This window comes from Ceratotherium simum, chromosome 28 (genome assembly GCF_057802395.1).
Source record: "Ceratotherium simum simum isolate JZ-2026a chromosome 28, ASM5780239v1, whole genome shotgun sequence".
Taxonomy (NCBI): Eukaryota; Metazoa; Chordata; class Mammalia; order Perissodactyla; family Rhinocerotidae; genus Ceratotherium; species Ceratotherium simum.
In genome coordinates this window covers 7,888,185-7,905,617 of record NC_141927.1, presented here as the reverse complement: position 1 = coordinate 7,905,617, position 17,433 = coordinate 7,888,185, and the positions used below count along the sequence as shown (strand labels likewise).

The 17,433-nt window shown below is 40.6% G+C and overlaps 1 protein-coding gene and 1 pseudogene across 3 annotated transcripts in view; both read left to right on the top strand.

Annotated features, from left to right (window-relative positions):
• Positions 1-2,621: 2,621 nt before the first annotated feature.
• Positions 2,622-17,433, top strand: part of LOC147913300 (zinc finger protein 705A-like) — a 30,612-nt gene continuing 15,800 nt past the window's right edge. For all 3 annotated transcript variants that reach the window (XM_087418307.1, XM_087418306.1, XM_087418308.1), the window contains exons 1-4: positions 2,622-2,677; positions 9,004-9,089; positions 10,400-10,526; positions 11,251-11,346. In XM_087418307.1, the coding sequence (XP_087274433.1) occupies positions 9,078-9,089; positions 10,400-10,526; positions 11,251-11,346 (235 nt within the window). In that variant the 5' untranslated portion in view covers positions 2,622-2,677; positions 9,004-9,077. The remainder of the gene's footprint in view (positions 2,678-9,003; positions 9,090-10,399; positions 10,527-11,250; positions 11,347-17,433) is intronic.
• LOC106800128 (uncharacterized) lies at positions 12,194-13,122 on the top strand (annotated as a pseudogene).

The following is a 17,433-nucleotide window of genomic DNA, read 5'->3' as shown; positions in this document are numbered from 1 at the left end:
AAAACTCCCACGTTCCTCACATTTGTCCTAGTGCCGTCTCTCTTCTAATTATGTTAAAGGGCCTGAGGTTCCTTGGTGCCTCAGGCTTCCATGGTTTCAGGTTCTCCTGCACCTTGTTTGACCCCAAGGGTTGAGGACTATGGCCCTGTCCCAGCACTTCAGAGGGTGCCTCCTGCTTCTTGCCTTGTGCCCAAAGGCTCTGCAATCCTTGCACTTCACCTGTGGGTGGAGGAGGAGGTGGTCACTGAGTCAGCAGAAATCACAGGCAGATTTAAAGGTGAATATACTGTTGTAGTTTGAGAGATGAATATTGGTTTCAGAAAGGAGACATAGTCACGTGACCCTTTATGTGCCAACATGTTAACAATATTGTCCTGCCCAAAGCCTGTGTTGATGAGGGGTCCTAGGAGGATGGATTAGATGGTCTAAAGGTGAGGAGACTGAGCCAGATTTAAAGATTTGGATAAACTCCAGCCTGGACATGACACTAAGTAGGAGTGAGGTTGTTCCTCCAAGTCTCTGAATGGACCCATGTGCCTGGTGATGAGGTCCCAAGGCAGGCAATCCTTGGATGAGAAAGGACAAGGGAGTTGTGGACACAGAATTTTGCATGTCTGAACCCTGTCTCTGGATTCCATGCCATCCCCTGGTTCCAGATAGACATAAGCCTCCACTTACCCTGGGATCCTCCTCCTCTGGTAGGGAAGCCCTCTGCACCACTGGTCCCTGCTGTTGCTTCTTCCCTTTCTGGGTATTAAAGAGTCTAGAGGGCCTGTCCTGGGTGAAACGGCCCACCATTTGCCTCACCTCCTTGGAGCGTCACCTCACTCTTCCTTGGGACTTGATTTTTGGATTTCCTGAGTCAAAAGAAAAAGAAATCTTTCAGATTCACACAGAGACAGAAGTCCCTCGTGCACCTTATTCAGTGAGGGATGAGGAGGCATCATGACCACTAAGTCAGACACATCTCTCACAAAGTGATGTATCATTCCCAGACTTTTTCCATCCTCTATCCTGATTACCTAGCCTCAGTAGAGGACTCTGACTTAAACAAGACACATGACTTGTAAATGGTGAATTTAGTTTTGCACACTTGAATGACTGATTTTACAGAAATTGTTTAGACCTATTACATTTCATTGCTTTAGGAGAAAGAAAATATTTGCTTGGAGTTACAAAATAATCAAGGTTATGGGAATGCTACATTTAATCCTGTGGCACACATATTCAAAAATTCAGAACAAAGTCTGCTTTCTTCTTCAAAACTTGAATGTCATATTTGACATGAGATGAGGAAATTCCAAAATATAAATTCCAAATTAAATATAGAAAAATTATTTTCCACTCTACTAGAATGACAGCTTCACAGCTGAGAGTCTGGGCTGTTTATTGACTCCTTTAATCTTCAGTGCTTTAATTTTAAACTAAGTTCTAATAAAGGTGAAATTAATATATTTCATCTAAGGATGAACAAATAAATTAGTCTTTAAATTTCCATAACCAAAACTGCCAGGTTTCCATAACTGCTCACACACTGTCTCATTCAGTTCAGGGTGTATATTGCCTTTGAAACTTGAACTTTCATGTAATAATCCGCATTTACAACGATGCATTTTTCTCAGTCTCTTTCCTAAGAACTACTATTAAAATGAAAGAGTCTTTGTACAATCACTTAAAGCCACATCACTACATACTTTTCCCACTGTACTATTTCTCTGAGGGATGATCTGAGGACCAAAACTGTAGAGAAAAGCAGCGTGAAATCCAGCTGTCCTTTCCCCCTCTGTCAGTGGATCCTCAGAAAAGTGGATGCTGGACAAACTCCTTTAGACGGGATGCGGTTTCTAGGATGGCTGAGGAGGGGTCGTGAGGAAGTTTGATTTCCAGCCTGACTCTTATACTGTTTCAGGTTCTTCTGACTGTTCAGGTGATCTAATCCAACCAACTTAATCAAGTCACATTTGATCTGATCCCTCTTTGAGGCAATGCACCATAATTTGTTGTTTACCATTTCCATACATTTTACAAAATATGTGTACACATATGCATACTTTGAAAAATGTATATTTTCTCTAAGATTAAAAAAAATTTGTGGATATGTCTGTTTCTTCACCTTGCATTTTTTGGTAAAACAGAAATAACATAAAATTTACCATTCTAACCATAGTTAATTGTACATTCTGTGGCATTAAGTACATTTACACTGTTGTGCAACCATCACCATCATCCATCTCCAGAGCTTTTCATTTTCTACACCTGAAAACCTGTGCTGGTTAAACAGTTCTTCCAATGCATAGATATAGACACAGGTGCATTTCTCTAAGTAATAATCATCATTGATATGAAGGTAAACATTGCTTAATGGCTCATATCAATGTCTCCATCTGTAATCCGTTACCTCCTGGGTCATCCTAGCCCTCTCCCCTCCCTTGTCTGTAACCGCCCGCTCCAATCCTGAGAGGGCCCCTAAGGGGCTCACATCGAGCGCAGAATAGGGAGCTCTGAGCGTCCTGCACTGCTCCCAGACCACCGGCAGAGGGCGCCCGAGTGCACCTATTCCGGCCTTCCCTGGTGGACAGGCGTGTTGCGCATGCGCATTCCGCCCTGGACCTCGAGGCCGCGTGTGCAGGGAGAACAGGGACTCTGTCGCCTCGGACAAGGTGGTGTCGCGTCTACAGTGAGTAAAATCCTGGTTGGGGCCGGGCTGCTCAGCAGGGAGCTTGCTGTGGCTTCTCCGGGATATTTTCTCTCAGCTGTCGAGCTAGAGCCTTGCATATTCCGGGCCGTCCCCGCGTGTCTCGGTCCTCGGCCCCTCCTGCAGGGTCGTAACCAGGCTTCTGGTGCAGAAGGCCCCGCTCCCCGAGGGCTCGGGGGGCGACATCAGAGCACGTGCAGCACCTGTTACGGATTCAAGATCCTTTCTGGGCAGAAATCTCGATCCAGATTCAGAGAGAGGGAACCGCGTGCACAGTTGTGAAGGGAACGCATGAAATGTCCTGACTTTCGGTGGAAGGACCTGGGGACACGGAGGGGCCGGGTCAGGACACGCCCAGTCCCCGGGCGGCAGGAAAGACGTCTGCAGCTCCGTGCGCGCTTCTGTTCGTTGTTAGCGGGTAATTTTTCCAAAACAGTGAAAGTCGTTGAAAAGATACTGAAAAATTGAAAAGTCGGTGTATTTAAATTCACAGTATTGTAAACGTTAACATTTTGTTTAAATCCAAATCATAACTTATTTCCTGGCTTTAAAGGAAGTTGCCTCATCTATACTGTATTTAAAATAATGGTCCTCAGCTTATCTTATTTTCGAATTGAAGTATTACCATGGTTAACATTTGCTCATGACGCAATGACTGTCTTAGATAATTTTAAATTAATTTCAGCTTACTGAGACATTTTCTGTGGGACCTCACTGTGATAGACATTGTTAAAATAAATAAATCCAGGACACTTCCAAATTTCTTTAATTTTTATAAAAAAGACAAGGTAGGAAAAATACTGATTTTGAAACCAAAGCTTGTACTGAAAATGCGAATATATTGTCTAAAATTTCTTCAGAATCATTTACTGTTTATTGCAAGATATCCTGAGACATCTAAATTCTAATTTTTATTGTTAAATAATAAGTTACAACACATTCTACTTATACTTAAATAATTTATCAATTGTGGCTCAATTATTCTGAGAGGTGTAATGTTTTTAACTTTTGTAGAAGTGATTTACAGTCCTTAGGACATAGCAAGATATACTTGGAGAGACCCAAGCACTGTTGGCTTTCTCTTCCTTTGTATTAAAATATGCACCCTCCAGAACACTCACAATGTTTCAATTCTTGAATATATCATACATATGAGAATAAACATCTCTTCTCTAGTGCCACATTTTTTTTTTAATTTCAAAGGTATCACCAGTGTGTTTCTATCTGAATGTTTTTTAGCAAGTTCAGAACACACTCACCTGTTGGCTCAGAGGTACTATCTAAAGACAGTACTTTTTGTTTCACTCATGAAGGTACATCTGACCCTGTTTAACCTCATGTGGGGTGGTGCTTAGTGGGGGATTGAGGTAGGAAGTATTAGTCAAGAGGAGCTTACTGAATTAGCTAAGTTCTCACAACAGTGTACGAATCAGCCATCCACCTTCCCGAGCCCAGAGAATGGGGAACAAAGGGTCCCCAGGTGACAATGACAGCCAAGAAAAGCCTGCAGTCTGGCTTTTAAGGTGAAAAGAGGGCTTTACAGCCTTGCAGTAACGGCCTGTTCTGACCTGTAAGGGGAAAACAAGAATTCACTCTTGATTTAGGAATTTAACCAGGGCCAAAGAACTAGTTAGAGATAAGCCAAGACTAGAACTCATTTTTTTTTTGATGAAGATTAGCCCTGAGTTAACACCTATTGCCAATCCTTCTCTTTTTTGCTGAGAAAGATTGGTCCTGGGCTAACATCTGTGCCTGTCTTCCTCTACTTTATGTGGGATTCCTCCCACAGTGTGGCTTGGTGAGTAGTGCATAGGTCCATGCCAGGGATTGGAACCTGCAAACCCCGGGCTGGCAGAAGTGGAGTGTGAACTTAACCACTATGCTACCAGGCCAGTCCCTAGAACTCATTTTTTGCCTTCCTCTCGGATTTTCTTTCTTTTAATATAATATAATATATTAACTTGTTTACTGATATATAATTGATATATAACATTAGTTTCAGGTGTACAACATAGTGATTACATATTTGTATATATTGTGAAATGATCACCACATTGTCTAGTTAACACCCATCTCCACACAGTTATAATTTTTTTTTCTTGTGAGAACTTCACAACTTTCAAATATACAATACAGTATTGCTAACTATAGTAACCATGCTGTGCATTACATCCCCGTGACTTATTTATTTTATAACTGGAAGTTTGTACCTTTTGACTCCTTTCACCATTTCCCCCACACCCTACCCCTCACCTCTGGAAACCACCAATCTGTCCTTATATCTACGAGTTCAGTTTTTTTTTTTTTTTTTTTATGTTCCACATATAAATGAGACCATACGGTATTTGTCTTTCTCTGTTTTATTTACTTCATTTAGCGTAATACCTCAAAGGTCCATCCATGTTGTTGCAAATGTCAGAATGTCCTTTTTTATGGATGAATAATATTCGTGTATATATATGCATATAAGCACTGAGGTTGCTGCCATGTCTTGGCTGTTGTAAGTAATGCTGCAGTGAACATGGGGATGCAAGTGTATTTTTGAGTTAGTGTTTTCATTTCCTTCAGATAAATACCCAAAATAGAATTTCCCACAGGCTGAGAATTTTTTGATAGCTTGGACTCAATTAAAAATAAAGACTGATCACCTTGCTATAAATTCCCTGCAAAGTTTGCAGAATAGGCCGAAACCCACAAAGTAGTGAGACTTTTGGATGGCTTAGAACACCAACAGGATTTAAAGAATCACTCCATTTTTCATAATTGCATCTAAATGATTTACTTAGAGGGCAAGTTTTATGTTAAACTAGTTGTTCCTTGATTAAATGTGTCTTGATTGACATCCAAGGTAAACAGGGTCTGTCCATTGTGTTGTAAATCTCATGACATTATCAACTACCTCAAAGTGAGTCCAAAAACAAGCATATTTCTGTTCCTGGAGAGAATGAGCTCTGAGATCAGAAGTGTGGTGACAGTAAACTCAACAACCGCACAGTATCACACGTTTTCTGTCTACTTAGGTTTTGGTGAGTACTGGAGAAAATTTTCCTCAGTTAGATCTAACCTCCTGTATTTTGACAATGAACTTTAATTAGGAAGATGATTTTTTACTCTGAGGACATTTGTATTAGTCATCTGAGGGCAATTAGTTGATTGTGTGTGTGGAATTTCTATTTATTAATAATCCATAATTTGTAGTCAAAGAGAAATTTCCCTTATGATTCTGCAGGTGATTTTTCTGCAGTTAGTCTTGGCAAGGAAGAAAGGAACAAACAAATAAATGTGTAGTGAGAAATTAGATGACTAACTCGAAGGAAAAGTAAGGTGCTACTCAAGACAACTAGTTGAGAAGGAAAGGCTCACTTAGTTAGTGATTCAAAGAAGAGATCTCTGAAGAAATGGCATTTAATCTCAGACTGAAACCTAATGAATATGGAGTAGTCCTATGTGGGTAGATATTGGAGTGAAAATGAAGGATGACGATAGTGCTCAGTGTAGAGACAGCACCAAAGCTGAATCGTGTGGTTCTGAAAAGTAGTGTTAAAGATCAATCCTTGGATGTCTAGTGGAACCATTGTCTGACTTTGAAGACTAGAAGATGAGAAATTTTTATTTGCAAAAATGTTAGTGGCTTCATTTTGAAATATATTTTATTTTAAGTGCCTGTAATATGTAACAGTGGAGATTATAGCTCAGATATGGAATCTAGATATGAGTATTTAGATATGAGTTTAGAAATAATAATGGAAGAAATTGAAGCAAGTGAAGGACTGTTATGAGATTTCCAAGATAGAGTATTGTAAGAGGAGAGATATTCTAAGAGGAGAGAAAAGGGGTGGGATTGAACCTTGAGACATTTCAACACTATTGTTCGAGGAGTGCTTCTGGAAGGAGTGACTAGAATAGTTTAAAGATAGTTAGGAATCATACCTATCAGAGAAGCCTAGGAAAAAGAAAGTTCCCCAAAGGAGATCATGTGCCAATACTGCTTTAGTTCTGAGTAAAAGGCTGAGAACACTCATTGGATATAACTATGGGGGAATAACCGTGATCTTATCAAGATTATTAATGTGGACGTCATTATTTACTTTTGTAAGTCAAAGAGGGAGGGAGTGTGAGGAAATTGTAACTAAATATGTACTGTTTTTTCAGGTTAATTTGAAGGGGAAAAGGTCATGTGACAGGAACTAGATGTAAATTGATTAGAGGAGATTTCTGTTTCAAGAATGGAGAGATTAACTGAGTTTCAGGAGAAGGATGGGGAAGTGATGAAGAGGTTGCTGGTAAAGGAAATTCAGTTGTAGTGAATTATATGGAATATTTGAGGGAATAGAAGAGAAAGCGTTATAATTGGAGAAGTTGGATTTCATCAGGAATAGAGATGACTTTTCAGATTTTACAAGAGAGGATACAGGGATGGGTTGAAATGCAGGAACAAGTGTAGATTTCATATCAATGAGCCGAAGTAGTTCTTCAAATTATCTGTTTCATCTCTGTAGTAGGAAGTGAAGCCATTTTTGAAAAGTGAAGAAAAAAATGAGAATTTCTGAGATTCAAAAGGCACAAGGAATGTTGAAATATTTATGAAGCATGGGAGAATGAATTTATTATTAAGCCATAGTAGGATGCCAGGTAATTAGAAAAAGCCTTTGGGAGATTTATGGCACTGTCATTAGAACAGATCAATACCTAATCCTGTGCTGTAACAGATGCAGAGACATCTGGGGTCGGGGTCTGTATCAGCAGATGCAGGGGAGGACTAAGGGGCATGAGAATTGTTGGTCTTGGTGTGTAGGTTGAAATGAGTAAGTGTGTGTGACACTGATCAATAAAGATGAAGAGAGGTTGGGGCTGATTTTGGAAATTGGGGTCATTGAACTGGAGGTTCCCATGTAGTAGGAGAACCTGAACGTGGGGAGTAATTGTGTGAACAGGCCAAAAGCACAAGGTGTGTGAGGGAGGAGTCTCTGGTCCTGGATCTGACAGGTGATGTGAACAGGTTAAACCTGGTCCTGGTGTCTACCCTCAAGATGAGCAAATTTGGGGATTTGACATGCAGAGGCCAGGCAGAGCTCATTTTAAATTCTAGCCCTGTCAATTTCTGGCCATGCAATTTTGTCATATAAATAAGCTTTCTGAACCTAGAGCACATCACTTGTTAAATGTGTAATTAATCCATAAACGCAGGCTTATTGTGAGTATTAAATGCAATGTATGTATGTAAACATATCTATGCAAATTCTACTCACAGAGTCTCAATTAATAGTAGCAGAATTTTTTTGTCTTCCCAGGCCCTCAGGGTCAAAGCATTTTGATTATATCGTGTTGTTGACACATTATCAGTGTTTGTTGATGCAGTACATGTTTAATATAAACATTTTTTAGGTAGTAAGCTTTAGAATTGACAAAATCTTTCATATACTGAAATTATGAAATGCAGAGATAATCTTGCTGATAAAAATAACTAGAACTCCAGACACCGTATCACTGCGATATCCCAAGGAGTCAAAAAATTTCCACCAAAACTAAACCCCTTCATTCTGTATTGTATGAGCCTGTCTGTCTGTGGGGTTTGTGCATCCCAACAGTACAGTGTGATGAATGCACTGCTGCTTCTTTCCTGTGCAACGGGTTGTATGTGCTGGACTTCATGATAAGTCGCTGAACGCTTGAGGGATGGGTCTTTGAATTGTTCCAGCCAAGCATTACAGAGATTTCAGTGTTTCTTGGCCACATATGCAAGGCCATGAGGTATACAGCTAGGGTTGAGTCGCTAAGGTTGCCTGAATCCCACATGTGAAGGAGCCAAGATGACTGAGGGCAAGTGTATCTTGGGGGTTAGGACAGGGTACAGGAGAGAGAGTGTGGGGCAATAATGAGCTGAGATGGGTGTTGGAAAACCATGCTGGTGAACCTCACCAAGAATTATAAAATCAGAAATTCCAGAATGATGCTCTGGGTTATGGATATAAGAGTCTCCAGGTGACAGGAGTCAAGTTCTCCTAGAATTTGGTGCCAAGTATGGAATTAAATAATACATCTGAATATCATGTCTAATTAAACTATAAATCCCTATACTTTTGTTATTTCTGGAATGGGGATATTAATATCTCCTTTATGAGTATCAATAGCCAAATGCTTCCTATTGTTGACCCTCCTCCCCATTTGTCCTTGTTCACTCTGCAGTTACATGTGGGTTGGACTATGGGAGGGAGTCACTACCTTGTGAATGTCTGCAGATTCAGGATAGGCATATCTAGGAATGTTGGAAAAGACTGGAGTCTCGTGGTTTCTTTCTCTTTTCTCAGCTTCGTCTCCTTATTCATTGGACTGTTTCTGGGTGAAAATACACAGGAAGAAGGGGGCGACTGAGTTGTAGACAATGCAACCACAGGTGAGTAGGACTTGCTCTTTTTCCTGAATTGATACCTATTTTTGCAAGGGATGAGCAGATTTCTCTTCTTGGCATGGATCTTCTGTGTTCCCCCTTGAAATATACTGTCAGTCACATTTCATCAGGACTCTGGGAGGCTCATGGACGGTCAGAGACTTATCAAGAAATAATCCTCTACCTAGTATTTACACTAATTTATTGCAGAAGAAAATTGTTTTTGAAGAAACGGTGAAAAGTTGTTTCCTCTCACCCATCCCATGGCCTCGGCTAGGAAGTAACTCAGTTGTTAATGCTGTTGGTGTCTGCAGTGGGCTTAGGCATGTAGTGAACACAGATGATAGAGATGAGTAAGAGCAAAAGTTTACAGTCTTGTAGGGAGGGAGATGTTCCTTCAGGTGAGTTCAGTCCATCAGTGTTTCAGATGCTGCAGAGGAGGGCTGTGCAGCATTGAGATGGGGATGAGGGAGCAAGAGAACAATGAGGAGTCGTTTAGTTACTTTCCCCAATTTTAAACTTACTACAGTCTTTATAGAATATACTTCAACATTTTAATAACTTAAGAAAAGTAAAATTTCTCCTTACTACTCTTGTCCCCAACAACCCAGTTTCCCTTTTTGTAATTAAACTTTGTTCAAATTTGAAAATTGAAAGAAATATCTGGTGGTTATTGTTTTCTTAATTTTGGCTATGTGTTGGGAAGAAGGATTATAATAGAATAAAACCTAAGGTCCTGCAACAATTTTTGAAGGACTGGAAAGATCATGTTCAATTGAGAGGCTTCTATTACCCATGAGCATGTAGACAGGATGATGATACAGGAGAGGTAATGACAACCAATGCTTGGAGGTCCCAGAGAGAATTGACATGCAAAACTTTACCACAGGAGGGTCAGGCTAGCACATTCCTTATGGACAGCAGGCTTAGGGCCCCCTGGGTTTTGCTTCTGAACTGTCAGTCTTATGGCTTATCATGAACATGTGAGTTATGTAGAGAGAGACTACACCTATTTATCCAGGCCCAGTCAGTCCTGCAGAATGTTGGGCATTGCTATGTCCAGGTTATTGCCCACCAAACCTCATGAGATAATCGTTCGTAATGAGGTTATGTTTGCAAAGTGTGCGTATATTTCTGTGAGTATGTATGAAAGACACATGACATATCAGCATAGGGAAACATTGTTTAGAACCCCAAACAGGGTTAGAGCTTTCCATGCATGCAGCAACCCGTCCCCAGCACTATCACGTCCAGCATACTCCATGGTCCTTGCTAGGGAAGGCCCTGGCTGAATCAAAATGTCCTTGATGCTTTAGGAATCAGTGACCTTCAAGGATATAGCTGTAGACTTCACCCAGGAAGAGTGGGCCCTGCTGGACACGTCCCAGAGAAAGCTGTACAGAGATGTGATGCTGGAGAACATCAGTCATCTGGTCTCCGTGGGTGAGTCTGTCAACACCGATTTATTCATTTAGCAAGTATCCAGAACAGCTTCCACACATGCCCCCACTCAGCCCTTATTCAGATTCCTTCAGGGTTATTAAAACTCCTTGAAGATAATTTGTTTATTTCTTTATTTACTTACACCTATTTTGTCATCCCAAAAGATTTCAGATTTCCTGACCACTCTTTGATGTCTTTCTTTCTTCTTGATCTCTAACAACCAGGACTGTGCTGGGAATCCAATGGATATTTTTAAATAAATAAATGAAAGTATTAAATATTTACTAAATAACTGTTCTGCTCTATACACTCAGCTGGTGGTTAAAAATTTATTCATGGAAATTAATCTAATTATTTCCAAATACAAAATATATTGTTTTGGTAGAACCTCTGTGTATTGGAATTTTTTTTTAAATGAAGTTCAACCTACTGTGGGGACATTTAATTCCTCCTTTGTTGACAACCCTGAGGATTCCAAACTCTGTCTTTGACTTTGGGCCTGCACATCAGCAACAAGAAATTCTCCCCATGTTGTCACATGTCATGATGTTCTTCCTGCCCTGGTGAAGGACCTTCAATATGGTCATTGTTCTGGGTGCTCTTATCTGAGCTGTCCTTCAGTGTTCACCTTGTTCTTCCTGGATATTCTTCCCTGAAACTAAAGAGCATACATGGTTCTCAGCACAGAATCCAAAACTGATGAACCATTTTTCCTCCCACACAGGGTATGAAGTCTGCAAATCAGATGTGATTTCTCAGTTGGAGCAAGGAAAGGAGCTGTGGAGGGAAGGAAGAGGATTTCCCCAAGGCCTGAGTCCAGGTGAGCTCCAGGCTGCTGTGCTCAGTACCAGGAAGATCCTGATCTCGGGACAGCAGGGCCTGGGAAATGTCAGCTGCAGATTTCCTTGAGTGATTTATATTTTCAGAAAAGTGTAGAGGCCATTGGGGCCTGTATTCTCTTCTGTACTTCCCCTTAGACTCAGAAAAGGAATGCTCATGTCCTCTTGGAGATAAAGTTTCACCTCTGTCCTTTGTCCTGTTCACTTCCCTTTGACAGTTTTTCTTCTCTTTACCTACCTATAAACTTGATTGTATTGTTTCTTATTTCAACCCTGAAAATACTTTCTAAATTCAGTTTCCTGACCTGTGTTCTACTCACTGATGTATTCCTCCTTTTCACATCCTTTCTCTGTGTAAGGGTCAGTGTTTGAAACATCCCCACACAGGCCTTGCGTGCTTTCTACAGTTTTCTCCCTGTCATGACACACTGGCAGTTTATTTGTTTTACATTATTTTAGCCAGGAAAAGTGGCCCTCTAAAACAAGAAATAATATTAGTACAAGATAGCTGCATGAAGGACCCATCTACCTGCATGTCAATAGTTAGTTTCAGGGGAAGACACCCTCGTACTCCACATCAAAGACATGGGAACTGAAAGATCTTAGAATGCAGCATAATCATGTGACTGTAATTTGAGTTGGGTGTACACTTTCAGCCTCAACAGAAAGTTTCAGGTAGTTTGAAGTTAAGGAAAATATTAACGTGTGCTCAAAACCATAACCTGAGTTTTTATAAAAGGAAAAGTTCATGAACATGGTTCATACATCTGATGTTTGAAGCTAATGAAATCTTTAAAATGAATATGGTAGCTCTGTAGTTGAGATGTAATGAAAGAGGCAATCTCTGCATTGTACGAAATAACATACATTGTAGACGTAAATAATTTGGAGAAGATTTTGGTAGGAGGTATTCACTGCATGATCAATTTAGAAGTCATGTGTAGAGAAAAGAGTAAATGAACATATGTGAGAAATTCTTTAACAGCTTCTCATCTCCTTCGAACAGCAGAGATTTCACTCTGGAGAGGATGCCTATGAATGTAATGAGTATGGGGAAGTTTTCACTTACAGATCCACAGTGACTCAGCATGTGTTAAGTCACGTGGGAAGAAAATCCTATAAATGTAATGAATGTGGGAAAGAATTCCACAAGAGCCCTCAGCTTTCTATACACAAAAGGACACATACTGGAGAAAAACCCTATAAATGTAACGAATGTGGGAAATGCTTCAGCCAAAATGCTAACTTATATTCACACCAAAGGAGTCAGATGGGAAAGAAACCTTATAAATGTAATGAGTGTGGGAAAGAATTCCATCGGAGCACTCAGCTTCACGTACACTGAAGAACTCATACTGGAGAGAAACCTTATAAGTGTAGTGAATGTGGGAAACACTTCAGCCAAAGCACTAACTTATGTTCACACCAAAGAACTCACACAGGAGAGAAACCCTATAAATGTAATGAGTGTGGGAAAGAATTCCATCGGAGCACTCAGCTTTCTATACACCAAAGAACCCACACTGGCAAGAAGCCCTATAAATGTAATGAATGTGGGAAACACTTCAGCCAAACTGCTAACTTACTTTCACACAAAAGAAGTCATGTGTGAGAGAAATCCTATGTCTGTAATAAACGTGGAAGAGGTTTCTGTCATCCTTCATCCTTTAGTCAACATAAGAGAATTCACACTGGAGAGAAACCATAGGAATCCTTTGGTCAAAGCTCTGGCCTTAGGAGTTCACACTAGAGGGGAACCCTGTATATGTAATGAATGTGCCAGAACTCCAGGCACATGTCTTACCCTTTACTTAAAGAAAATAATCACAGTGAGTGGAAAAGCCTTCAATCAGTTTTCTGACCTTAGTTGATGTGAAAGAACCCACATTAAAAATGTAATGAAAAACCATCTTCATCCTAAATTCTAATGTTTATATACACCAGATAACTCATAGAGGGGAGAAATTGTGTGTCTGTAATCAATGTGTGAAGACTTTATCATTTATACTCTTTCCTTTAAAGCAACATGAGCAAAATCTGCAGTGGAGAGTACAAAAAAAAATTCTATGGAGAATCCTTTAACCTACACTTTATCCAAGTGTTCAGATTTTTACCAAATGACCTATTATAAACAATGTAAGGTGAAAATATAGGCTTTTGCTATGATCTAGGAATGTTTAATGAAGAATTTGTAGAAAGTAATAAAAAATTTGATTCAATTCTTTCAATAGATTACTACTTGTAATCATATGTACAGTAAAAGTTGTTCCTCAAAAACCTAATATGTTGTTCAATTTATATTTATATGCAGCTTTATACATAATTACAAAGACTTGGGTCAATCATAAAATAACCTAAACAAACTGAAATATCATAATACGAAATAATGCAATTTAACTATTATAGCAGTATTTTAAAATGTTGTATTGGGTAGAAATTAATACAAACTTGGAAGAATAAACACATAGTTTGTGAATAAGGTCAATGTGAAAATAATACTCCTCTTTTTAAAATATCAAACCTGTCCACATTTTCCTATCTGCACCACCATAATCATTCCTATCTTGAACAGGTCAGAGGAGAAGAGAGAGAGGGGATGGGAGGCCAGGAGACCAGGGCCGAGTTGGGGTAGGAAGACACCAGCAGAGGGAGAAGTGAGTACAAGTGGGTGAGGGGGCAGCTGTGCCCAGGCACATGGCTGACCCCTGAGGCACAGGGTGTTGCTGGAGCAGGGATACGTTGAAGGGAGCCTTCGGTGACCTTAGGGGTTGACAAAAGCAGAAAGGAGGGAGAGGCATGAGGAGGCAGGTCACTTAATGAGGGTGCAGAAGGGGGCATCTGGAGGTAGGCTCAAGGTCATGGAGAGGCTAAGCCACTGGAAGTGACCTGAGCAAGGGAAGAGCGGGGCTTTGGGACAAATGCTGGTGGTCCAGGATGTGCACAGGCCTCAGGAAGAGGGTCCAGGTAGGGAGGGTTAATGTGGTTCAAGGACAGGATGGGGGAATATGGGCTTCACTGAGGGGACCTAGGAGTCCAGATCTGAGGTGAGTGGTTGAGACAAGGATAGAAGGTCTGTGTTGAGTCTAGATCATTCTCTTCTCTCCCAGTGCTTTTTGTTAAGCAGTTCTTCATATAAATTACAACTGAGTTGGAAGGGGGCTGACAGTAATTTTGCTAGGCGGTATTCTGAGTTTGCCCCCAGAATTCCATATCATGGGGTTCACCTCTGTATAATCCCCTTCTTTTGCTTGTGTTCTGGGCCATTGAATGTGATGAAATATCATTCTCATTAGGTGACACTATATGGCAATGGTGAAGGGATTTGCAGATGTTTTTAAGGTCCCTAGTCAGCTGTTTGTGAGACAATCACCAGGGAGGTTTTTCTAACTGAGCATAACCTAATCGGGTGAGCCCTTTTAAAGGGGGCCCACAGGTCAGAAACAGGATGTCAGAGATGTGACGCCAGAGACGTCTGCTGCCTTGAAACCACAATCACAGGAAGGACACCCAGTAACTCCTAAAATAAGTGACCTATAGGGGGTGAGACAAACATTGAGGAAATGATAGGAGAAGGAGAACGTTTCTGAGGATGCTTGTTTATATGGTTTTGCTTTTGGAAATTTTTGTGTACTCAAAAATGAATTAAACCAACAAGGATGAAATTAAACCAACAAGGATGAGCAAAAAAATATTGAAAAGGAATATAAATGAGCTTAATTTTATATCAAATGACAAATCCATAATTGAAAACATGTTCATGCAAAAATGTATACATGAATGTTCTTAGCAGCATTTTTCATAATAGCCAAAAGTGGAAACAATTCAAATGTCCCCTGATGAAGGTATTAACAAAATGTGCCATTTCCATATAATGGAAATTTAACTGTTAAAAATTGAAATGCTAAATACATGCTCCTGTATTGATGAACCTTGAAAGCATTATATTAAGTGAAAAAATCAGACACAAAAGAAACATATCGTGTGATTCACTTATGTGAAATGTCCAAAATAGGCAAGTTTACAGAGACAGAAAATGGAATAGGGGTTGCCAGTGACTAGGAGGAGGGTGGAATAAGGAATGACTGCTAATGGATACAGGGATTATTTGGGGGTGATAAAAATTTTCTCTATTAGTGATGATGGTTGCACACCCTGTGAATATACTGGAAAAAAAAAAAACACTGAATTTCCCAGTTTAAAGGTGAATTTTATGGCATGTGAATTGTATTTTAATTGAAAAAGAAAATGACACCCTCTAAAGAACCAGTAGCCTGGAGGTGAATAAATACCCAGTTACGGAAGAGAAGTGAAGTCACAGTTGGGAGAGTCAGATAGGATTCAAGAAGTCTCCTGGCTACAAAAATGAGCAGTGGAGTCCTGAGGTTCCCCCTGGATTTGGGGCCCAAGAATCTCAGGGCAACAGTGTTAGACCCCTCTGCATCCATTAATCCCTCCAGATATTAGGAGTGTGTTCACGTGGCTCCCTGGAGAATTACTTCTCTCATTCTTCAAACCATTACTTCTGACACTCCTGTAGGTGGTTAGGGGCTCCTCCTCAGAAATGAGAAGAATGAGTGAAATAGAGGAGAAACCCTGAACCCCTCTCATTGGCCCGTTTCCTTTGGATTTTGGCCAGAGGTGGGACAGAGCACCTGAGAGGAAGGATCAGGATATCGTGATGAGTGGAATTTGGGGGGGGAAATGTTTAAAACATCAGCATCTTTTATGTGATTTGCTACAAAGTGTAGGGACAGTCACAACACACCTAATTGCTGCTTATGGAAGGTGCACTTCTAATTCTGCAGAAACATAATGAGGACACAATCACAGTCTATGTAACAGTTTGACAGAAATGTGGCTCACTGATCCATCTGTCACCTCAACCAGGCTCTTTTGCCTCAAGGTTTCCTTTCTTGGCTGCACCAGAACCCCCGCCTGGACTCTGTGGGTGCAGCTGGATGGCTGCTGACTTGCGATCTGGCAGAAAACATAACAGAGGACTGTGGATGGGGAGTGAGGACCCCTGAGCAGGGGCCACAGCACCGGAAGAGCCCAGTTTCCTCTGCATCTACCAACACTGTGACGCCGTTTCATGTGCCCCAGTGACCAGGGCCTCAGTGGACAGGGAGCTAAGGACAGACAGCAGCCACAGACACCTTCTCTTTGCTCCAGGCACTCCAGGGCTCCAAGGAATCATGGCATATTCTCTTCCCTGTCCCACATACCCTTCCCATCACTCACACACATACACACCTACCAGTGTATCCTGGCTCCACAATAACCTGTCACCTCCAACCAGCACATCTTACGTACATATCAATCTATGAGTCAGTCCTCACTGGGGCTTTCAGCACAGCTTACTGATCTGGGTTTTTGAAATTGTGTTGAAAAATTGAGAACACATATTCAGGTTTATAGAACAAAATTATATCTGTGTCTTTATACATGTGCATACGTTCATATTTTTTATATACATATCAGTGACCTCCAGCTAAAGACTATCAGGAACATGTCTGTAATTGAACAAAAATTGGATTTATTACTCTTTTCATCAAGAGACAGATTTCACAATGGAACTTTGGACATTTCAGTAAGAAGTTGCTAGAAGGATCTTATTAAAGGATTGGCACTTGTGTTAGTTGATTTTGGGGTGGATTCAAAGAAGCTTGGTCTAATCTAGATTGCTGTCAGAAAGCAGGATAATTCTGTGACTGGTGTCTTATGAAATCTTTTCTCTAGGGACGTCTGAACAGAGCAAAACTGCAGCTATAATTTGTAAAGAAGCAGCAGTCAGTTATATAGGCTGAGAAAGGGGGATGGTTGATATTTTGTGGCTTGAGTATGTCCACATTTTGTCTGTGTCCAGACATGATAACAGGGTGGAATTGTTTTTGTCTTGATCTGTCATGTTCATATACTGGCCTTGGGTGATGTTGATGTTCTGTGGAATTGGTTATGTTCACCAGGAGAACCATGACCCTGCTGAAGATACCATACCAGCTTGTGGTCTTTTCTGTTTCACATACAATTCAAAGGGAAGGAGGGGCAGAGGTGAGCTGGAGCATTCA